Source organism: Pholcus phalangioides, unplaced genomic scaffold (assembly GCF_987345545.1).
Source record: "Pholcus phalangioides strain wild (caught in Gottingen) unplaced genomic scaffold, Ppha-v1.0 ptg000016l_1, whole genome shotgun sequence".
Taxonomy (NCBI): domain Eukaryota; kingdom Metazoa; phylum Arthropoda; class Arachnida; order Araneae; family Pholcidae; genus Pholcus; species Pholcus phalangioides.
The window spans coordinates 5,738,449-5,763,322 of record NW_028301609.1 but is presented as its reverse complement, the minus strand read 5'-3'; the positions used below and the strand labels follow the sequence as shown (position 1 = coordinate 5,763,322).

At 34.4% G+C, this 24,874-nt stretch overlaps 1 protein-coding gene across 1 annotated transcript in view; it reads right to left on the bottom strand.

Moving 5' to 3' along the window:
* Positions 1-22,383, bottom strand: part of LOC149074931 (tyrosine-protein kinase Fer-like) — a 31,837-nt gene extending 9,454 nt beyond the window's left edge. The window contains exons 1-15 of the mRNA XM_089245878.1: positions 22,260-22,383; positions 20,719-20,942; positions 18,697-18,870; positions 17,097-17,193; positions 15,439-15,631; positions 13,391-13,528; positions 13,118-13,240; positions 11,614-11,736; positions 10,545-10,722; positions 8,425-8,517; positions 8,186-8,278; positions 7,578-7,769; positions 5,925-6,101; positions 4,147-4,360; positions 3,356-3,479 (exon numbers count right to left, since the gene is read on the bottom strand). Coding sequence (XP_089102004.1) covers positions 3,356-3,479; positions 4,147-4,360; positions 5,925-6,101; positions 7,578-7,769; positions 8,186-8,278; positions 8,425-8,517; positions 10,545-10,722; positions 11,614-11,736; positions 13,118-13,240; positions 13,391-13,528; positions 15,439-15,631; positions 17,097-17,193; positions 18,697-18,870; positions 20,719-20,931 — 2,132 coding nt within the window. The 5' untranslated portion in view covers positions 20,932-20,942; positions 22,260-22,383. The remainder of the gene's footprint in view (positions 1-3,355; positions 3,480-4,146; positions 4,361-5,924; positions 6,102-7,577; positions 7,770-8,185; positions 8,279-8,424; positions 8,518-10,544; positions 10,723-11,613; positions 11,737-13,117; positions 13,241-13,390; positions 13,529-15,438; positions 15,632-17,096; positions 17,194-18,696; positions 18,871-20,718; positions 20,943-22,259) is intronic.
* Between the last annotated feature and the right edge of the window lie 2,491 nt (positions 22,384-24,874).

Genomic DNA, 24,874 nt, shown 5'->3' with positions numbered 1-24,874 from the left:
AACACCAAAATAATGCACCCTGATATAGCAAAAAAAAAAAAAATTGTAAGCAATATAATGAGGGTTTCCATGAAAAACAAAATTAGCTTCTCACAGAATTTAAAGGAATTATTAAATTTAAAAGCAAAATGCAAAAACGAGAAAAATATAAATACCTTATTTACTTAAACAATTTCTCAACCTAATAGCATGTTAATAGATTACGAATCATGAGTTGCTTTCAGTTCAGCATCTCAATGACAATTTTTTTCAAATTTTTCATGCCCTTGAACATAAGATTTTGTATGTCTTATTCCGTTAAAGCACTGGATGGACAAATTTTTCAGTGTTCGAACAGACTTTTATTTATTTGTTAACAATGAACTCTCTTTCACTGTCTGCGTTACCATGTGCTAAAGATAAAAAAAGCCTTCACCAAAACTGGCAAAATTTTGAACTTTGGGCTGCTTTCAAGGTTACAAAGTTTGAATATGTTTCCCCAATACCTATTCTCAGAACTGATTGCACTTCTTGTAATTCTTTGCATTGTAATGTAACCCATTCATCACTCATAATTATTAGTTCTGTTGGTGTTACAATGTTAAGCAACATCCCAGCAATAAGTGAGGGAGCAATGTACCATCCCAGCAATGCACTAGAGGGAGTGCGAAAAACAAGAAAGGGTGCAAACGTTTCATTCTCTCCAACATGTTCTAGAAAGGTAGGACATTAATATAAAAAAGGTATCTCACAGAAGGTATGTAAAATGAGCATGCTCCTAGCACAAACTCCTTCCTTTGACTATTGTTAAGAACATGCGCCCCCCCCCCCAATGCAGTGGCGGACTGTGCAGTCATATTGGGCGCCGCGTTAGGAGGGTACCAAATGGAGTTGAAAGGGTGAAAAAAGCTTTGTTGACCAAAAAAAAGTCGTCAGTAGTGCCAAAAATAGATTCAGCATGGGTAGAAATTTTTTTCCTCAAGCCGCTCCTGTGTTCACCAAATCCGGATTTCCACAATGTGAAATTGTCACGATCGACAACCGCAGATGATAACAACGACAGCATAGTGGCTAGATGACAAAACTATGAATATTTTAGCTGTAGTTTTTACAGATCCCATTTTTCCCCAACGATCTTTGAAAAATGTCGCTAATTTAAACGGGTAAACCAATCCTTTTTTCGAAGTATGCCGTCTTTGAACGCAGGTTGGCAGCCACGAAATTACCGTTACTTTCAGTACATCACCCACAGGAGAAAAAACGGTCTCTGAAATAGGAAAATTCTGCATATTCATTCAGGGACTTTGATAGCCCGCCGGTTAACAAATAACAGTATAGGACTTTATACTTCAAGGTAGTAGAACTACTTTCCAAGGTCACGAGATAACGCTATTGTCATAGATGGTGGGAAGTGAAAAAAAATTGAAGTTTCCCCCTCCGTATCATTTTTAGTGTCTCGGAAAGAACACGTCCCACGAACAAAATTTTCAGGTTTCTTTTTCCTAAATTCCGGATATTTGACACACTACATTGCATTAGCGGTACCTCCGCGAACGACAAACAAGAATTGGCGCAAATGCACAGGGATTCAGCGCCTTGGCGCACCATGTAGCAAGAGAACCGTTTCGGCGCAGTTTGGCGCAATTGGTGCACCCCTCTGTTATCACAAATTAAATAGATGGCCGTATTTAGGCACATGCAACCTGTGCAGTAGCATACAGAGGCAAAATTTTAAGTTAAAATATTCGATTCTCCTGTAACTCAAATCCTCTTAAAGTTGGATTGGGCATGGGTGGGGATATAAAAATATTTGACTGCACAGGGGTATAAGAGATTCTAAATACTGGCTAGACAACAGTTACATTGTCACATATTTGGCAATTTGTTATAATCTATATGTTTAATATTGTTTTTGTATTGAACATTAACAGCGATAGAAGAAACTTCCTTATAAAAAATATTACATCTGATCATTTTTGTTGCACCATAGTAATTTTCTGCAAACAATGGTTAGTGATGACTAGACTCCGGATTATATGCACTAAACTAGTGGCAGAATATGCTCTAAAAATATGTAAATATGCACTTAAAAATTAAAAAATTCACTTAAAAATTAAAAAATTCACTTAAAAATGCAAAAAATGCACCTAAAATACAAACAGTGCACCTAAAATCTCAAAATATGCATTAAACACCCCAGAATATACACTAAAAATCTTGAAAAGTCAAAAATTCCAAACTATGTTCAAAAAATGAGAAAATATGCATAAAAAAATACCATGCAAAAAAACAGATGTTTTTTCAAAATGCATCTTTTATATTTCTTCGTGCATATGTATTCATTTACAAAAAAATATCCCTTCTTATATATATACCGCATATGCAAATAACTTTTACTCAGGCATTTTTTAATTTTAAGTTTATTGTAGTTGCTCAATAACGAAAATACCAGTAAATACCAAATACCAAAGAATAATACCAAAGTAATACCAGTAATACCAAAGAATTTCGACACTATTTCTAAAAAATTTAACACTCTGACATATATATCTAGAAATAGCCTTACAATAAAATGGTTAATATTTGTAAAATACTTTATAAATATGTATTAATTCACAAAATTTTCACTTGCATTAAAAAGAACTGATGTTATGAAAATATTACGAACAATATTTATTTGAAAAATTATAAAAGAAATCGAGTAACCTTAAATAAGCCTTCAAAAATATGCATTTATACTGAAAATTCTTTGATTTTATGCATTAATGCCAAAAAACGCTAAAATATGCAAATGCATTTGCATATAATCTGGGCTCTAGTGATGACCATAACCTACAGTATATTGTGAATGTGAATAGCAGCAGTCAAATTTTTTGTATTTCATGTCTCACTGAGACGTTGGCTATGCTGATAACACAGTAGAAGAACTTCTTGCAGTAGCAATGTGTTCGGCAGTCATTTTGACACAGTTTTTGTTGTACCACTTTTTAGGAAAGATTCTGACAAGAGCAAATCAGGTATCAAACTCACAAAACCTGAACAGCCTCTGGTACAGTACACAAGCATTTTGTCAACCTGGGCTACTATGCTCAAAAACATATTTCATCCAACAGATTTTGTTGTAAGCTGGGATTAACTATCCTTGCTAAATGATCAGATCAGCATTGCTTCATTCTGCATCCTTGAAATACATTGCAATGGGAACTAATGCTTGAAGATTATGAAAAGATGATAGTTTTGGAGAAATCAATAAAACAAAACCCTGAATGTAGACAGACTGTCTCTTTCTGGCCAAAAAAAAAAGTAAAGATAAAAATAAATGTTTGTGTACATTGACAAATTTATCTACATAAAAAACATGATCACAAAAACCTACCTATGGATACAGCTGCGACCCTCCAGATATTCCATTCCAGCAGCAGCATCAATACAAAATGATAAAAGCTGATTGATATTCAAGCCTTCTGCTTGAGTTTGCAAAACATTTATCAATGATCCCCCTGTTGAAAAAAAAAGCAATTGACTTAATTAAAAAACGATATATATAAATATAGTGATTCAAAGAAAATTAAAAAAAAAGGGCTATGATCATTCTTGTTGCACAATGGTTGTTTTGAGCAAGCATGTGAGTTCTATGTAGATCATAGTTTTTAAAACTTTTTGTTCTATTGTCCTCCCTCCATTCTTAAAAAAATTTCCTTCTCTTATTGCCCTCAACTCAAGCCAACCCAAAGGACCTATACTAAACTCATAACTTCTACTGCCACCCCAAACATTTTCATCCCCTCCCCAGGGGGTGATATTGCCCACTTTGGGAAACACTGATGTAGATCATTACTAACAGCCAGATTTTGAATGGCTATGCTTCCACACCCAACATCATACTCATATAATTTTAGCAGGAATTAAGCTGACTTTTCAAACCAGATGATGGTGCTGTTATTACATGGTTTCATTAATTATTAATGATAAGATAGAATATTAATTATTAATCTTTCTAATATTTTTGATAGACAAAGACACACAAAACCATTGTATTAAAAAAATTTAATGCTATTTTATTTACTTTTTTTTTTTAAAAAAAGGTGGCTTTTTAAAAATTTTAAGAACAATGGTTACATGGAAAATTATCAGAAATTGAAAATTGATGAAAAATGAAAAACTAACTTGATATTAGTTCCATAACAATCATGAAAGGTAACTTTTGAACACATATGCCAATGAATTTAACAATATTAGGATGGTCATAGTCCTTTAGGATGCGACCTTCTTGTAGGAACTTTCTTTTCTGAGCTTCTGAGAGATTCAAATGACAGATCTTCACAGCCACTTCATCTGAATAGCCAGTAAGGTAAGCTTTATATACATCTCCAAAATTACCCTAGTGAAATAGGAGAAAAAACTATTCAGAAAAATTAAAACAAAAAAGTCAGCAATTTCATTAAGCCACTTGCATCCTTCTTGCAAATTTGCTACCTGTCCTGTATTACAATGCATAAATAAGGAAATGGTTTAATGTATTGTAAAAGAATATTTAACATCTTTGATAAAGGACACTTCCCATTCAAGGATTGGGTTATTGGAGACAAGTTTAGGGAACAATTTTTTTTTTTTAATAAGTTCAATTTTCAAGCTTTGGAATGATTGAAAGAACCCAACTAGTAATCACAAAAATGGTATCAACTCTGCCAATAACATTCCATCAATGTCAAATCAGAAAATGACATGTTTGCAAGCAGGTGTTGAACATCATTTTGACCTTGGCATCTGGCTCAAATACATGTGCTGTGTGTCCATCGAGAAGTGCCAAGCAAATCCTGGTGGGACTCGTCTTCCCTACTCTGGTCACTCTGAGTTATATGGTTATCCATTAGCTACTCCTTCCTTTAAAAATCAGGGTACGAAAAAATCATAGTTTAAAAAAAAAATGTTTTTTTATTTAAATCTGATTTTTTATTTGAATTAGCTGAATGCTTATTAATTAAAACACAAATCATATTAATCATTATGAATGTGTATTTTTCCCCTAATCTATCAAAGTTAATTCAGCATTAATGAATAAACAAACAAACGGGAGCAATAAGAAATGAGCAACAAACAAATGAACTACAAGGAAGAAATATGAACACCAAAAATGTGTATTTATGTAACAGCCTGAATTAACTTTATAAATTAACTTTTCCTTTTAGAGTGCCTTTATTTTAAGAGTGCCCCCCCCCAAGTAAATGCCTGGTGACGACTCGATGTCACATATGGTGCTGATTCACTTGATGCAGAAGGGTCATTCAGCATCAAATAAATGAAAACATTCTATTGATAAAATTATTTCTTGCGCAATTGATGGACGCATTTATTATGATGTGTTTCCAACTTCTATGATGCTTAATAATTCGCACATTTTTATTCTTTCAAAGATTTAAAAACAAGCAAACACCACACTTTCACATTAAAATTTCAGTATTTATGTTGGTATAACATATATTATTATTTCAAATAAACAATTAGGGCAAATCGAATTCACAGCTTTAAGCAAAAGCTAATTTCTCTGTTTTTATCAGGGGAACCTAATGCCTCATAGTAATGTATTGAAAATACTTAGTGCAGTTATATCTATAAATTTAGCTCCCTATATTTTTCTGGAATGAAATTTTTCCAACAAATGGAACAGCTATCTTTATACACTGTATCTAGGGATTAGGTTCAAGTCTATGTTTACCAGATCTCTGCTACACTTCTTTTAATCAAGAACTTTACCACATTTCAGTAACATGCATACCATACTAGGTTGATTTAATTCAATATAATTGAAATTAAATAAAGGAAAAATGAAATTTAAATTTCATGATTTTAAAAACCATTGATTTAAATCAAGTGATTTAAATTGTTTTAAAGCAAGCTAATTTAAATTGTGGTGCACTCTGGTATAATACCAAAAGTCAACATACTGAACCAATTTTCTCAATGAGCTCCACATCATAATTATTTAGCTCCCACCTCTCACGTGGGATTGGCCTCTTCAATATAGCTCCAGATTTAATAGTTACAGGTGCTCCTGACTGAAATTGGTGACTGATGAGTTCAGTAATGGAGCTGAAACCTGGACCTTCAAATCTAAAAAGACCCTAAAAAAAGAAAAAGAAAACTACGATTTACTTGATTTAATTTACAAACACCACACAAATGTTCCTCTATTTTGCTCTTTCATGAAGAATGTAATTATAAATTTTAACTGAAACAACGGTATGGATGATTAATAAAACTTCTTACAATTTTTAGTGTGTGGAAAATAATCAGTAGAATTCTTAATAAGAGTGATGTTCTTAATTTTTTGTGCCTCAGGTAGCCTACCAAAATGCCTAGGAGGCTTTCTTACCCCTATAGATGCATGGTAGGCATGCCTGTACCAATAGAAATGCATAGCTTGCACAACTTGATATATTTTTTCATAACTGATGACTAACATCAGCCGCCACACTTCAGACCACCACAGCACACTTTGCCGCTGTGGTGGTTGAGTGGTTATAGTGACGGACTCGCGATGCGAGGATCCAGGTTCGAACCCCACAGTGGTGGTCGGCTGAAGTTGGTTTTCTGTGGTTCCCAACTTCAAGGCGCAAATGCGAGCCGATCTCCCGGTTAAAAAGTCTCGCCACAGAGAGCAACAGTGCTACAACGATAAATCATTCAATCGTAACACTTCACTCATTGTTAGAAAAACTGGTGGCAGATGGCAGCACTACACATAACAAACATTACACAGAAACAAACTTTACGTCAGGTTGCACTATACGTACATGCACATTCCCGCATGTACTGATTCGTTGGGGGGTTCAGCGGGGGGGGGGGTGCATTTGTGGTGTAGCAGTAGTAGGTAGGGCCTCCAAAAAATGGCTTGGGGATCCATGATGTTCTTAAGTCAGTCACCTCGTTGGGCAATTTGCCTGTTGTGGCATTGTATTTGTATTTGTATATAACATGGAATACCGACCATAATCACAAGTTTCTTCACGGAAATGATATTGTTTAAGCAAATTGATCCTTCAATGGCCCAAGATTTATTATATCATATGAAAATTCTACACAAAACTAAAATCATATAATTAACATTTCTAACCATTTTGCATTTATTTTTATTACTTTATACATTTTTTCCCATTATTGCTTATTAGTTTTACCGTATCTCTGAATGGGTTGTCAAATACCTCCAAGGGGTAAGTGTAGGATAGGAACCATTGCTTTACAGGAATGAAAAATAATTTCAATGATTGAGCCATGAACTAACCTGGCTCATCCAGTAATATGGTGTTTTCAAGTGTGCTCCTTTGAAGCATGTGAAAATGAAAACATGTCACCACCTGTCTTTGCGTCAAAGTTTATTGGAGGATTTTTACTAATTCAGCACAACTCTGGTCTGACACATGCTAGATTAATGAGTGTCTTCTGAATTATAAATTTTTTTCAGTGATACTAGGTATTCACGATATCAGCTTAAGTTAAATACATCAGTTATAACTGCAGAATTATCCTATTAAGAAAGGCAAATCAAAAATATCCATTGAACAGAAATTCAATAATAAAACATTAGCATTCGAGCTCACATCTGTTGTCCTGTGAACGATGAAGTGTTTGTAGCCATGAGAACACACAGACAGTACAATTTGCTTGATATCATTCCTCGTTGTCTCACGAACTAAGAAGTCACCTTCCTCAACCAGAAATCGCACAACCTCTTCACGTGGTAAGACACCATGGAACCAATCTTCATTCTGATAGCTTGTGTCAAAAACTTCCTACCCAATTAATTGAACAAACATTGGAATTTATTACCTAATTGAAAATATAAATACTTTAAAATTTATATTAACTCTTATACTCACCTCATGTGCTTCAACTGTAATCAAGATCATCATTGTTTTAAGAAAATCATAATATTCATATATTGTGATTAACATAATATTCATATATTATGATTAATTGGCTACTAAATTGAATAAGTTATTGACTAACTAACTCTGATAAATTATACAACTTTTTATACAGCACTAATTATGGCAGTTTATAGATGCCTCTATCTTCACTTTTTTTTGTTAAATACCAAATTCAATTCAAATAGTACCAGTATTTTAAGACAGACTGAAGCTTTTAGTTCTGATATTCTCAAACATAAACATTAACAACAAAGAGCTGAACAGAAACTATTCTATACCTTCTTCAACGAAGTTCTTTTTTCCTCCATGGGAGGATTATTTGTATCAAGAAAGTCTTTGCTAGGTGGAGATGGTGGACATGAGGAAGCAACCTATAAACATAAAAAAAATTTAATTACATAAGAAATGAAAGTAAAGATTAGCAATTGATAGTCACAAACCTTTACGATATTAATCAATACAAAATAGTATTAATTAAATGCATTAAACTCTTTATAGCCATTCTGTTTTTACGTACGTGTTTATGTTTTAAAGAATGGAATGGTTGCTTCAGTTTTTCCATAATCACTTTGGATCTTCTGCTGAAAAGTGTATTAGACTCTCCTCCTCTCTAGAATGAAGGTAACATTTTTAAGAATTTGCAACTCACACACTGAATGAATGACTTTACATAATATATATATATATACAATATACAGACACTTTTTTTAACAACCCCACATTACAGCGACCATTCCATTAGAGCAACTTTTGATGGGGGTCGTTATAATGAGTGTCAACTGTATATGTTTCAAAAAACTTTTTTTTTAAATTGCAAAACAACACTCACAAATGCATGAATATAAATAATAAACAAAAACAAAACACACACTCTGCAGCTCTTAGGGACACCCAATCGGCCCCCCAGAGCTTAATAAAATTCTTGTATATTCAATAAGCAACAGAAATTATATTATTTGTAACACTGTAAATACATTTCAGATTTTTTTTAAATTTAGTTCAAAACTCACCTTGGGCACGTATTTTATACTTTCAATGAATGTTTCAAAATTTGAGATAGAAATTGCAAATGTAAAAATTTCTTCCTTGAGATGTTTATTAATTTTTATGTTGGACAATTTTTTTTCAATTTTTTTACATAAAGCTGGTCCCTTATACTCTTTTGGATGGGAAATTTATGTGTTTTTAATGTTGAATAAAAGAAATTATACCTATTTGAATTTATATCGTTGTTATTTATGTGAGAAATGAATTATGATGTTTTACCATGAAAATAATCAATTTATACACATAGACTTGTCCCTTTTAGTTCAAGTGTAAAAACTTCTGATTAAGTAGGTTTTAATTATTAAAACGAAAATTTTAACATTTTATACGATTGCAAGTGTTAACTAAATTTATGTTATATCGTGGTAAGCACCTCCCCACACTGTTATTGCATGTGGCCGCTGTGGTGGTCGAGTGGTTATAGTGCCGGACTCGTGATGCGAGGATCCGGGTTCGAACCCCACAGTGGTGGTCGGCTGAAGTTGGTTTTCTGTGGTTCCCAACTTCAAGGCGCAAATGCGAGCCGATCTGCCCGTTAAAAAGTCTCGCCACAGAGAGCAACAGTCCTACAACGGTAAATCATTCAACCATAACACTTCACTCATAGTTAGTAAAAACTGGGGGCAGATGACAGCACTACACATAACAAGCATTACACAGAAACAAAACTTTACGTCAGGTTGCACTACACGTACACGCACATTCTCGCATGTACCGATTCGTTGGGGGGTTCCGCGGGGGGGGGGGTGCATGTGTGGTGTAGCAGTAGTAGGTAGGGGCTCGGGGATCCATGATGTTCTTAAGTCAGCCACCTCGTTGGGCAATTTGCCTGTTGTGGCGTTGTATTTGTATTTGTATTTATTTGTATAAGTTACTCTTGATTGAATCCACGCATGGAAGACTGTCTTAAGGAGTTTCAGACTTATGTTTCTCAATCTATATAATACTGCAATTTGCTTTTTTATTTACTACAAACATTGTTTGAGTGACTATTCCATTTCAGATCATCTTGTATAATCACTCCTGAAATGGTCTTACTCTTTTTATATAAAATAACTGATGTAATTACAATGACAAGAAAGAGGAAGAGAGAGAAATAAGAACAAAGAAAGAGGGAGAAATAAGAACAAGAAAAGAGGGAGAAATAAGAACAAGAAAAGAGGGAGAAATAAGAACAAGAAAAGAGGGAGAAATAAGAACAAAATGAAGTTATAATCAGTGTGAAGTATAATAGATTTTTATAGCAATGGGGATGAAATTCTTATTTTTACTTGAAATAAAATATATAGAACATATCAGGATTTCACAGTCATTGTTAGAGTTATGGTGGAAAAATTTCAGCCTGTTAGGCTGTCAAGAAAGAGTACTTAAATTCAGCTCACCCTTTAGCTAATCACTTGTGGGAACAAAGATAGTACATTCATAATGTGTGCTGACTTAATGTTTGCACATGAACTGACTAAAATGTTTCTACAATTTGAAATATAAAATTGTGTTTTTTTCCTGAAAACTTTTTTTTTCCTTTGCATGCATTTCATGAAATTTAGATGCGCTGGACCAAAAAATTGGAAATTGACATTAACAGCAAACCTGTTCATTTGGCACTTCCTCCAACTCCAAACCCTGAGGTAAACTTTCAGCTACATTATCAACATATGACATGGCTAGCTTTATAAGATGCATTTGGACACGAAGCGTGTGCTCTATGCATTGCAGTCTTCCCAACTCCTTAACCACTATATCTACTGCTCTTTTCTTCACTTTAGTTCTGTTGAATGAAGGGGGGGAAAAAGAACTATATAAAATATTACCAATAAATAAATTACAGATGCAATACGATATTAAATAAAACATTTTATAGACTCAATAAACCATATAAACTTCATTATAAAATCAATATAACCCTTTAAAATTGAAATTATAGCAACACTCAATATGATAATAGATTCCTACATTATTTTTACCTGCCCTGACAGCAATATTTTATCTGATTTTCAAATACAGTGGGTAAAAGTTTCAATGCATAAAGCAAGTTTAGAAAAAATATTTTTTGATTCACCTTAGTGCAGTCAATGGTCGATTTTACAAACTTCGAATGATTACTTCGTCGATTTTACAAACTGGTCGATTAATGAATGCATTTATGAACCAATTATTCAAGCTCATTCAGATTCGTAAAAATGAGCATCAACTATAAAAGTTCTTCTTTCTTCCACAGTGAAAAGAACAAGAGAGCACCAAAGCAGAATGTTTTTTTCATTATTCTGCAACAAGCCCTCAGCTGAGTGGAAATGTTCTGTGGTAAAAATCCCCATAACAGTGATTTTTGCATTTTTTCCTTAAAATTCTTCCAGATTATTCTGCGATGAATGGCACAGATTTTGGCATATTCTGCTTTGGGGCAAGAGAGATTGATTTTTTTAGGCTCATAATCATAACACAGTTGAAAAAAATAAAAGAAGAAAGTAAAATAATTTTGATAAAAAAGTACAAATTCACTCATCTATTTTACCTTTTTACAACATATAAATAGATTTCCTTTTTGGAGAATTTTCACTACGACCTAAAGTAAGCATTGTCTGAATTTTCGAACAAAAATCTATGAGCACAGAAATTTAAAAAAAAGGCTAATTGCAGTATAAGTGCTTTTAAAACTTACGTTGGGGAATTACATTCAACCAGATGAGTGAACCTGATTTCATCTTCATACTGCTTCAGATCCTCTTGATTTTTCAGAAGCTCTTTTTCACATTTGCTCAGTTTCACTTCAAGATCCCTATTTCTGTTCAAAAGAAAAAAAATGAAACTGCATTTTATAATAAACTGCACATCCTACAATGATAATGCACCCAGTATTCATGATTTGAAAAAAAAAAAAAAAAAAAAAAAAACATATCCCAAATGTTTTAATATTGATGCAGAAGCTTTACTTGTGTGAGTTTCAACATTGGTCACCTTCTCATAATCAGTATCAATATCAAGACTACAAAACCCATACACGGCACTCGTTTTTCATCACTGCTTTCATTCAGGATTACCAAATGCAGTGTTGTCTTAATGCATGGGCCCGTCCGGGGGCCTGAAGAGAAAAGGGACCTCACAAAAGTGAGATCTGGTTGAAATTTTAAAGAATTTGCCTCAGAAAAACACTTGGCTCGGGGGCCCATGATGCTCTTAAGACAGCCCTGACCAAATGCCCTTTATATATAAGATTTAACTGTCTTCAGAGAAGAAATCTTCAAGTGTATAGAAAAACTAGAACTAAATTCTAAAAATATGAATTTATTTCCCCCACCCTTACTTAAAAATAGTTTTTATAAACTGATATGTATTGTATAATATGCTTGAAACTCTGACAATTTGATGTAGACTACTACTACTAAACCACACATGCACCTGATAAACATTCCTTTGAGGATAAACATAGGTTACTATAAACTGGATTGATATCAGCGGATAAGTCCTTGTTTACAGCCGAAAATTTGTTCTTCAGGGAAATATAATGAAACACAAAAATTTCTTAATTTTAAAATATTTTTCATCAGTTTGAATATTTTTGTGGCATTGTGCACTACTCTTAGTAGTATGATGTGCCATTGACCGACAAGCATACCACAGGTCTACCCCTGGTGTATACCTATAACCTGTGTTTGTCAATCACGCATATATCTTTTGATCTTAAGAAAAATTTATAAGAAAATAATCAAACAACTCTGCAATTTGACCTTAAAAAACCATAAACATGCATACAATCGTATACAGTAGTGTTTTCAATGTGTGCATTGTGGCTCCTAGGGGTGTCACCAACCTGCGTCACAACGAGCTGGAGATACTGATTTGTATGCCTATTTTGAAGTATATATTTGAAGCCTATATTGTGTGCTGCTTTGAAGTGGTTCTTTTATATATAAGTGAAAATATCTACTAAACTTGGAACCACAAGTGATCCATGAGATAGGCAAGAGAGCTGCAGGTGACAAAGTTTACTGTTATACAGGGTTAAGTCAAAAATGGCCAAATGAAAGAACAAAACTTTATGAAACACATATGTGATTTTCAAACCTGAAACCCTCATAAGGATAAATAACCCAATAAACGTAAGCAAACTCTTTTTCTTTACTTCAATGTGAAGAAAAAGGAGGTAAAGAGGAAAAAGTACTCACTTATCAGTCAAAGACTCATGAGTGAAGTCATCTACAATCAATTCATTCGTTTTGAGGGAGCCGGTGAAATCTCTCAAGTAAGACTCATTGAACTTGAACTCTACTGGTGGAAGTGGATCTGTTCTGAAATTGATAGAAATTATTTGATTTCTCTAACTTAAAATTCATAAATTTTTGTGTCACTGATGAAAGCAATTCAGAGTAATAACAGCAAAATTTTCAATAAAGAAATATTAAATGTGAAAAACATTTTTTTTCAATATTCGAACATACTTGTTTTTTCTCACAAATTCCTTGTATTCATCTTCAGAATCTATCACTTCAATGTTCTTTCTGATCCGTGTGAATATTGCTTGAAATTCATCAGAAGTGATATCTATGTAATGGTAATAGCCAATCAATAGGTCTTTCCTTTAAAAGTGAATAAAAAGATAAGTTGAGAGATATGATGAGATATATGATTTATATGAGATTGTATTTGTATTTGTATTGTATTTGTACCACAAAATGTTTTCTTGTTTAAGTGAAACGTGCGAATACAAACTATATGATTCATAATCTATAATAAACGAGGGCTTGACAAACCCCAAGCATCAGGGACTAAATAATTTTCCTTGGTATTTGCATTTTTTTATACATGATAACTAAATTGAAAACCGAGGACAGCAGAAAATTTTCAGAAATTATATCAGCATGTCTGTTAGTGTAGAAAGTCCTGGACAAGTCTAAGAATACATTATTTTAGATTATTTTTGTCATAAAAAATTCTTGGCTCTAATAAAAAATTTGGCTGGTGCTTAATTTTCTTTTTTCCACTTTGTCAAGCCCTGCAGTAAATTAAAATAAAATACAAGGTAATTACATTCACATTGGTTCAATTTTGTCTATTTTAGTTGACTGAACTTTCCCAAAACACTAGAGGTAAAATAAAAATTAACAACATTCTCATTGGGTAAACTTTTTCAAATATTTTTACTATGTTGGTGAAGTATCAGAATGTTTTGATATCATTCTACATTGAGTTGTTTCATTTGATCTAGAATGGCGGATTCAGAACAGGGTTAGTCCAGGCTTGTGAGCAGTTCTATCCATCTGTTATTCAAATTACATTAGTTGAAGTTCGTCTGATTCAGAGTTGTTCAGAGTATTTATTCAGATTTGTCAACTACAGTGAAAATCTATAATAATAACAGTTCACAATCACAAGGAAAATTGTTGTTATAATATGCACTTATTGCTATAAGCAGATTTGCATTCTTTGCTGTCAGGTTATAAAGTTGCTGGTTTATATATAGTTGCATTGAAACTAATAAGTCTTTTAGATCAGTGTTTCACACCTACCGAGCCCTGACATCATTCATACTTTGTTTTCCACGAATGATCAGCCATTTCATTTTTCCTCATTCATTTTTCGTTAGTCTTGTGTTTGACTGGAACTCCACTAACAATTGAATGAAACCGGGTCGCGGGCTTGCCAAGGTTGAGAATCACGGTTTTAGATCATTTTGTTTCATTATAAACTTCTCTAGTTATGAAATTTATTTTTGGTCTCAAATTTATATTTTGATTGTCTAAGACCTTTTTTGCATAGAATTTTGTATTATCAAAGCGATTAGTCAACAAACTAAATGTTTATAGTCTCAATTATTATATCACTCATTTTCATGGCTGTATGGATTTGTCAATATTTTCCAGCTAATTGGAACGTTTTTAGCATGACTTTTTGTCATTCAGAAGCAACTTAAATTTTGAGTTCTGGTCTTGTTTCTTCTTTATCACTGGAAGAGACAGATACAAAAGTCACATAAAATCATCACATATCCCATGTGTATAGCGGGCAAGTCCAAAATAAGAAGAGAAAATTTGACTTTTCTGTGCTCATTCTTTGCTAGAAATACATCAGCATTCTAGTTTTTTTATGATCATATGCCAATAATCATGTCATCTTTTTTAACTATTCTTGAAGAGAAAGAGTAGCATTTTTGATAATTTTTTTGACATTACAGTGAATACTTATTAATTTTCAACTTGTTATATCAAAATATTTTTGTATCTTTCAACATTAGCTATTTGACAATCACTTGCGAATCACTCATTATAGCAAGATTCTCCTTTTATAAGCCATACTTGTTACATTAGACTTTCACTGTACTTCGCAGTGAGTAAAATTATGTACTAATCTATTTGAAATACATCTCTTAAATATTTACAATGAAATTTGAAACTGGTGAAGTTTTTCCTACCATCATGTAATGCTGATAAGAACTTTTTCTTTAAATTATCAAAAAAAATTTTTTTTTATAGCATTTGCAAATACATACAATGTTTCTACTGTATCTTCCATGACTGTCTGTTGATAATACAAGAGCCCAGGAAGCAATGTAGACCTGAAATTCTTCTCGTATTCAGTTGCCTCACATAGCAACAAAACCAAATCATTGTGCAAGTTGTGCAGCTTCTTTCCTGTCTTTTGGTATCTTTCTCTGGCCTCATCAACTTTTTTTGCTCCTTTTCCTACAGAATTGAAGCAAAAAAACCATGAAAAATAGTTTGAATTGGAAAATTCACACATCCATAAGCTTTTTTCATGGATCCAACTTCAAAAGAGTATCATATTTGTAATATCTTAGACGCGCTGGTAATCAGACACTTGATACTAGCATAAAAATAAAAGAGACTTTTTAGACTGATTTTTAAAGAATAAATTTTTTGTAGCCACATATGATATTTCCAGTTAATGTAATTTTCTATGGTAAGAAATGCAATAGCATGTAGACCTAAAAAGACCTGCACATGCAAATAGCTATACAATGAGGGAAAAAGAAGTCCTCGGCTGCAATAATCCACAGCTGTAAATATTGCTAATATTTTTGCCACCGTTAATGATATAAGAGTTTTTTATCTGTGAATGCTAAAAAAAAAGTGTGCCAGTTTCGCGATAGTGGATACACAGATGATGAGTCACCAGTCTTGTCGCTTTCAGTGCCCATATTGAAAGAAGAAAGAAAGAGCCATGAGAAATAAGAGCAGAAGGGGAAAAAGACAGAAGAAAATTACAATGCATCAGTTGAGGGCATAAGAAACATCATAGTTAAAATTCCTGGATGTTCAGACTGCAGTGCAGAGGATGTAGATAAATGGCTGGTGTGTGATTCTTCTGACTCTAGATTCCAAGTTCTCAGTGACACTGAACTCATTCAAAGTGGGAGAAAAACATTCATTGATGACTAAAGATGAAGATGACAATGCTACTCAACCAGACCTGGAACCATCAGCTAGTAAGGTGTTTGAGTGCCTTGACACAGCACTAAAACAAATGGAGTGGCAGCTGAGCTCTACCATTTACAGCTATTCACCATCAAGCAGATACCTCAAAGAATAAAAGAGTTCATGGGATGTATTCAGAAGCAACATCCCCCAACCAAATATGCTGAAAGCTGTAACATATGTCGCACAACACAATCAGTACTGCCACAGAACAATCTCAGGAAGAATTCTAAGAAGAGTATAGAAAAAAGAATTTACTATAAGAAAAATAAATAATTATTTCACTAGAAAAGGCACTCGGCATTTAATATTTCTAAGGGAAATTTGTAAATAAATATCTTAAAAAGACAAAAAATTTTAAGCATTTGCTTTCACTTAAACAGCCATATCAAAGGTTCAGGCTGCATATTAAAATTAGTGACAAATATCAACATTTTGGCACCCCTAATGAAGATTAATGCAATGATGCACATCTGAGGATGTGGGTAGAAAGATTTCTATGAGTGATATCTTTTGGGATAAATTTGAAAAAAAAAATAAATAAATAAACTTGAATAATATGCAATTGAAGAAATATCCTGTTCTATAAGTTTGCCGCTTTTCTTCTGAGTCTTAAAGATGCAAGTTGGTAAAAAAATGCATTTTACCTGAAAAACAAGGCACCTGTTTGGTAAATACACTTATTCAATAATTAATTGTTTTAATGACTTACCTTTCATATATTGCTCTTCATATTTGCATTTATAATCTTTGTAAAGCTCCAAGTGCTTCTCGTACTCTGCTTTAGTTGCTTCAACTGAATTCTGCAACTGAAAACATATATATGGTTTATGAGACATTAGGTTATGTTTTATTTATTTTGAAATATTAAATGGGAAAACACTTAACAGGCTCAATTTCAATAGCCCTGGCTTACAATTTCATTAGATCGGCATTTCGAAGATAAAAGGCTCTTTTGTAAAATCACAGGTGAAATTTCCTCCCATTCCTCTTCATACTACTACTAAACCACACATGCATCTTGTCCAGATTCCTCTGCGGAACCTCTAACGAATTGGTACATGTTGGAATGTGCATGTACGTGTAGTGAAACCTGATGTGAAGTTTGTTTCTGTGTAATGAGCATAGTGCTACCATTTACCACATATTTTTTGAACTATGAGTGAAGTGTAATGTTTGAAAATTATTCCTCTTCATAGATTTTCACAGTTCACTTAAAGTGGTTGGGCTGTTTTGAAAACCCTAAGGCTAATACACATCAGTGGAGAAATATTTGATAGAAATATTTATGCTAAAATGGTATTGACATTATATTAAGTGATTCCGGTTTCTCGTCTTTCTTTCTTCTATTATATTGGATTGCATAACAATTTGTGCATCTTCTAACTTTGACAGTGATGCAGTGTGTATACCTCCCCCCCCCCCCATTTTTCAAGAGGCCTTTTGGCCTCTGCAGATCATTTTACGTATTTTCTCCTCCACTAAATTGAATATAATTATACATTGTAGGAAGTATACATTTTCTGGATATTATGAGAGAAAAGTCATCCGTCTCTTCTGGGAATCAAACCCAGGCCCTCTTGCGAACCTGGCAAGCGCGCTACCATATGCACCACTGGGGACATGACCCTGCCTTCCTTTTTTCATGCAAGGTGCGAAGTAGAGACATCAGTAGCTTCCCTTTACAAGGAAAGCAGAATCACATCTACAGTAGTGTACATGTTAGCGAACTTGCCTGGTTTGCAAGAGAACCTAGGTTTGTAGGAAACATACCTTCATTACCATATTACAGTCTGAACTTTCTGATACTCTTAATGACGACAAATAGATTCAAATTTTGAAGGGTAAACCTTGATCTATAGGTTGAAAAACATAATCTGTGTCAATTGGTACAGTCTTGATGCACTACAGCTGAACAATGTTAAAATTAACATTAAATTATCAAAAGACTAGAAAAACAGAATTTTCAAACTTTTATTAGTTTTTAAAAATTTGTTGTTTAACAACTTGATCGAGAAAAGCAAAGTCTGGCTTCTTGTAGAATTTTTCCAAACTAAATTTGCTCATACAAGAATCATGATTTTTTTTCTTCCCACATCGAATTAAACAAGAAATTTTAATATTATTTTAGATAGAAAATTTCAGGAGAGTTTGTAAAAAAATTAATTAACCAAGTTCTACAGTATGTATTTAGTTAAAAATTGGTCATTACACTTTCAAACATGAATATCCAGTTTTAGACCTTCTATCGAGCTTAATTAAAGTTTTGAGCAGAGGGAGGTACAAGTAAAGAGGGGAAAAAATGGTCTTACTCTTAGCAACTCTTTATTTAGCATCTCATGTTCCTCAATATAGCTTTTTCTCAGGGCTCGCTTTTCGGATATCAAGCTGTTCAGAGCATCAAGAGTTACTGTTGATGAGTTCTCTGCATTGCGTTTGATAAGTTTGCTCAAATTCTCTGTCTCCTCAATGATAGCATACCAAGCCTGAAAAAAATTGTATCACAATCAGCTATTTCAAGATTAAGGAAATTCAATATTGGTAAAATTCTGTAATATAACTTAACAATTGATATTATCTATTGTAACTGTAAACTGAATATTTCTCTCCAAAATAATACTTGATAGAACTCTAATCATCCAGATCTATTGACACCAGACCCTCTGAATAATTCCAAGGGGGGAAAAGGTTATTTCTAAGTAAAAAACTAATTTTGATTTAGTATGTAGGTAATTTAATGTCCATGAAAATGATTTTATTTTGCTTACCTTTGGTACTTACATACTATATTAAAATGTATCATTTCTTGAACATATCGTCAGTGGTTTCGCTATCTTTGCTCCTTTCTGTGTAACCAAATCTTGTATCTGCTTGATGGTGAATAGCTGTAAATGGTAGAGCTCAGCTGCCACTCCATTTGTTTTAGTGCTGTGTCAAGGCACTCAAACACCTTACTAGCTGATGGTTCCAGGTCTGGTTGAGTAGCATTGTCATCTTCATCTTTAGTCATCAATGAATGTTTTTCTCCCACTTTGAATGAGTTCAGTGTCACTGAGAACTTGAAATCTAGAGTCAGAAGAATCACACACCAGCCATTTATCTACATCCTCTGCACTGCAGTCTGAACATCCAGGAATTTTAACTATGATGTTTCTTATGCCCTCAACTGATGCATTGTAATTTTCTTCTGTCTTTTTCCCCTTCTGCTCTTATTTCTCATGGCTCTTTCTTTCTTCTTTCAATATGGGCACTGAAAGCGACAAGACTGGTGACTCATCATCTGTGTATCCACTATCGCGAAACTGGCACACTTTTTTTTTAGCATTCACAGATAAAAAACTTTTAAAATTCAGATTTTGTCGATTTCTTTTCTTTCTCAAAGTGATTCAGATAACTGGAATCTAGATAATTGGAGTTCTACTGCATCATCAATAAGATGTTTACTGATTTTTATTACTATTTATTGCAGCAATTCATCCAAAGATTTTTAATTAGAAAAAAATAATTACAGCTAGAAAAGAAGGAGAGAGTGATGCAGAAGAGAACATTGTGTTATAAGTACTCCCTGTATTTTCTCGTGTTTCCAACTTATCATGCTTCAAGTATAGCGATACCTTGGCTAATGAACCTTGAGTAACAAAGATTTTTTTCCACAGAATTTCTACCTCGACTAATGACTACAGATTTGGCCAATGGGTATCTAGATGGATATGGATTCACTCACAAGTCATATGACCATTGGCGCACGCAAAGGGGGCTTTGGGGTTCTAACCCCCTCCCAAGCCGAGATCATAGTGTTATTTTGCTAAGGTTAACGTTAATTTGGCTAAGGTTCTCTCTCATTTGGCTACAACTTTTCCCATGTGATTTGCCAAATTGCTACAATTTACAAAAAGTCAGGACGAACACTGCTTTGAGGACACTGTGGTGGTCGAGTGGTCATTGTGATGGATTCTCATCACGAGGACCCGGGTTCAAACACCACTGTCACCACAGCAGTGGGGAGCTGAAGTTGGTTTCCTGTGGTCCCAAACTTTGAGGCGCAAACATAAGCTGATCTGCTAGATAAAAAGTCTCGCCACAGAGAGCAACAGGCCTACAACAATAAAATTATTCAATCATTGCACTTCACTCATAGTTATAAAAAGCTGATGACAGATCACATACTCTATAAATAACAAGCATTACACCGAAACAAACTTCAGGTTAAGTTGACAACACCTACACACACATTCCAACATGTGCCAATTCATTAGAAGTTCCATAGAGGTTTATGGACGAGGTGCATGTGTGGTTTGGTAGTAATGCTTTGAGATAGAACATGAGGTTCTTACCCTAGCAATGTAACTGCCTTCCAGCTCTTTGAAATGCTCAAGTTTCTGAGCCTGTGCGCTCACAAGGTTCAGCGAAGATGCATATTCCTTGTCAACCTTAGCTCTGAGCACGACACATTTCTTCATGTTTTCGAGGAGCCGGATTTCAGCGTCTTGTAATCCAACAAGGGCTTCGTGAGCAAATGCATCCTGGAGATCCGTTGAAAAACCCATCTCTTCCTTCCCTATAGAAGATGAACAAAAAAAATATGTATATATTTCCAATGAGGAAATTAATATAAAAATGCAAGAGGAAAAACAATGATACATTATACCAAAGTTGTTCCGGAACAGCTTTGGTATAAGGGGCACGCTCAGCCGGCGGCTTTTTTTCCAATGATAAATCACCAACACTCTGGTGCTCTGGTTTGTCATTGCTCTGCTGGGTTCTTGTTGCTCTAGAACAGTGGTTCTCACCCGATGCTCCATGGAGCCCCTGGGTGTGAACTTCCAGAGGCTCCGCAGCCGCTCAAGGGAAATAAAAAAACCAGTAAATTAAAAATAATAATTATTATTAATATTTTTGAATCATAAAAATAAGTCAATAAATTTGATGAATAAATAAAAATTTGGCTTCGCCATAGAAATTATACACGGGAAAGGGCTCCGTGGGTCGAAAAAGGTTGCGAACCGCTGCTCTAGAATATTCCTCAGATGCCAGGTGGCGCTAGTTGTTGTTTGTAGTGCGTCTTTTCGAATTTTTGAACAGCCAATTTGTCTTTTTTGTTCCGAGCGTTAGGATTACATTTTTGTCAGCTGGTGAGGTTGTAACCTTCTCATATATTTAATTTAAAATAATCTGGGCTTCAATCTTTTCTACATAGAATATATTTATTTATACAACATGCAGGACTGTTGTTTATTTAAAATAGTGGATACCTTATGTCATTTTGATGTTTAGTCTTGGGTAGTGATATTTTTATTACTATTATGCTTGTTGGGTTGGTTTTAGCATTGTTATGTTTTCTATGCTGGCTTGGGTGTTAATAGCGTCCCACAGCCTCATATCATACTGTATTTATTAACAAAGAAATCATATTTATAACCCCACAGCCTCATATCATATTTATTAACAAAGAAATCATATTTATAACCCCACAGCCTCATATCATATTTATTAACAAAGAAATCATATTTATAACCCCACAGCCTCATATCATATTTATTAACAAAGAAATCATATTTATAATCCAGATCTTATTTATGTTTATACTATTATATTTCTCTTGTGTTTCGTGATATTTTTCATTTGAATGGGTTTTTATTCTTGTTTGCTATGCTGGCGCTTTTTTTTTCGGCGCTCGTACGGCCTTGGCGACTTTTGATCCGGTCGTCGGACATGCGTGGCGACTAAAAAAAGTCGCCAAGTTGCCCCTTATGCCAAAGCTGTTTTGTTGAATTAATAAAAAAACTGAATAGTTTTGGTTACTTTCACTTCTAGTTATTTTGTGTCATTTCAATTGCATTATAAGAAATATTTTATGGAATAATGGATAACTTACCTTTATAAACTCACACGTTGAATGAAATGATGCCCAATCTAAACGTGAAGACTCCGTTTTCTAAACGAATTTCGGAGGAAATCACTCATAAACATCACTATCACCATTCAATTGACATCGACTAGAAATCTCTTCAGCTCAATACCAAAATAATGGAATGTCGGAGCAGACGATATCCACATGACTTCCACTTGAATTTGTTTTTTTTTCAAAAATGATGATGATGATGATGGCAATAGCAGGCCTGCCATCTAGAGACAAATAAATAAACTTCTTCAGTAGGGATGTACAGTCCATCACTGTTCCAATATTATGGTCAGCAAATATGAGTGTCGGGGTTAATGTGTTGCTGAAATTGGTAAAAAAAGTTGCTGAGCTTTTAGGTAATGAATATGACGTTGATTCACGAACTGAATTCCTTCTGTGTGTTACTTCTGTTCGTAAACAAAATATATTATACTCAAAAACCAAAACCGTTTTCCCCGTGGGAATCAATATGAAATTAATTAATCCGTTCTTCGAAATCCGAAGATTTCTGTTTCAAACCTGTGAACAGGGCGGGCCGTCTTAAAAGCATCGTGGACCCCCCGGGCCAAGTGATTTTTCTGAGGCCCTACCTCACAAATTTTCGAAAAATTCTACTACTCATTTTTCTGAGGCCCCTCTTGCCCAGGTAGACCCATGCGTTAAGACGGCACAGGCTGTAGCTGCTCATATTGAGTTTCACGTAGGAAATTTTGATTTCTGAATAAATTCTGGGGATGTTCAGACCCGTTATACAAGCACATCACCTTCATACCAGTGATATCAATCATAATGGTGACTATAATTTCAATGCTATTTGAAGGTAAGCACTCAAAATTTCTCTTTAAAAAATTCATTGCGACCCACCCTTTAAGCCATACATGGTAAACCCTTGACCCGCAGACCAAATGTGGTCCTGAAGGTAATCTGATGTGGCGTGAACCTCAAACCTATGTAAAAATGTACTAAGCGGTACACATTTAGAAATCGCTTAAATGACCCGTGGCACAATTCCAGAGCATTCAAGTGGCCCGTGGTACATTTTCAGATCACTGAAATAGGCCTCAAATATCGCTTTCACATTCAAAGATCACTTAAGTAACCCGCGCTACAGTTCCAGAACACTTAAACGATCTGTGGCAGATTTAGAGATCCCTTGAGCGACACGTGGCTCAGTTTTAGAGCACTTAAGCGGCCCCCAGTGCGGTTCTACATCACTCAAGTTACCCGCGAAACATTCCCAGATTACTTAAGTGATCCGTGGTATAATTACGGATCACTTGAGTGATGCGTGGCACAGCTCCAGAGCACTTAAGCGGCCCGGAAACATTTCCAGAGCACTTGAAGGATCCGTGGAACATATAGAGATTATTAAAGTGGCTCTGTAGAGGACTTATCAATAGGTAGAATGTTAGCTCAGGTGCCCAATAACTGTCGAAAGTTTTTTCCCCGTTTTTGGCACCGAATACTGTGCCACAACTAGATGATTGGTCAGTTGAGGCAAGCATGCATTTTAGTGCCTCCTTATAGTATTGAAGGAGAGGTTAAAGGTTGAAATTTGCACCCCTTCTGGTTCAGCACCCAGGGCACCAGACATGACTGCTCCCCTCTAGTTGCGGCCCCGGGATTGCTTACCAATTTGCATGCTTAATCTTGAACGATACCTCAGTAGCACATATATTATCATGAGGGCCACCTCTGCGTGAGACCCCCGGGCCGTGTCCGGGTGGGCCCATGCGTTAAGACTACACTAGGAAAGAGCGCGATTACTTTTTTTAATGCAGTTAAAAAACGAACGAAAACCCTTCCTCTTGTTATTGCCCTTTACCCACGGTTCCGTGGCATCCTGTTTGGGAAACAATTTCACTACATTATAACTGTTTAAACAAGTTCAGGTGTAGGCGAGTTCAAAATAATGATAATAATAATAATAAATAATAATTATTAATAAATAACTGTTATTTTACCAAGACATTTTTTTTAATTCAATCAAAATTATTATAACTTTCAAATGTATCTAATATTTTTCTTTCCCTGTATGTTTTTTTCTCCGTAAAGACGCGTTCCTGATAATTTCCCTCCACTTCCATACGTCCCGTATTTCCCGGGACAATCCCGGTATTTTCTGTTTTTATGGTCATCCCGACTTTTTGGCAAAAGTGTCCTGGTTTTTCCCGTATTTTACACGAAGCCTACTTGAATATTTACTTTCTATTGAAGTCAAAGATTGACATTATTTTTCAACTCATAAATTATTTTATGATAATTACAACTATAAAAGAGAATATTAATCTCCCACATTCGTGTTGACGTTTTTCTTCGTGGAATTCATTTTAATTCACCTCAATTTGCAGTAATGGTTTATTTCCCACCATTTTGATTTTTCCGTAATTTCAACAATATTTGGCAACTTTTTTTTGGATTTAGCGTCATTTTTGGCGATAATTAGCGATGTCCCGTATTTGGAATCCCAATGTCCCGTATTTCTCTCGAAGAAATATGGTCAGCCTACTTATAGCTCAGTGTTTCCCTCATGGTTTCTAGAATTTCCCTCTCGTCGAAGAGAGAAGCTGCTTCCATTGACTTAACAT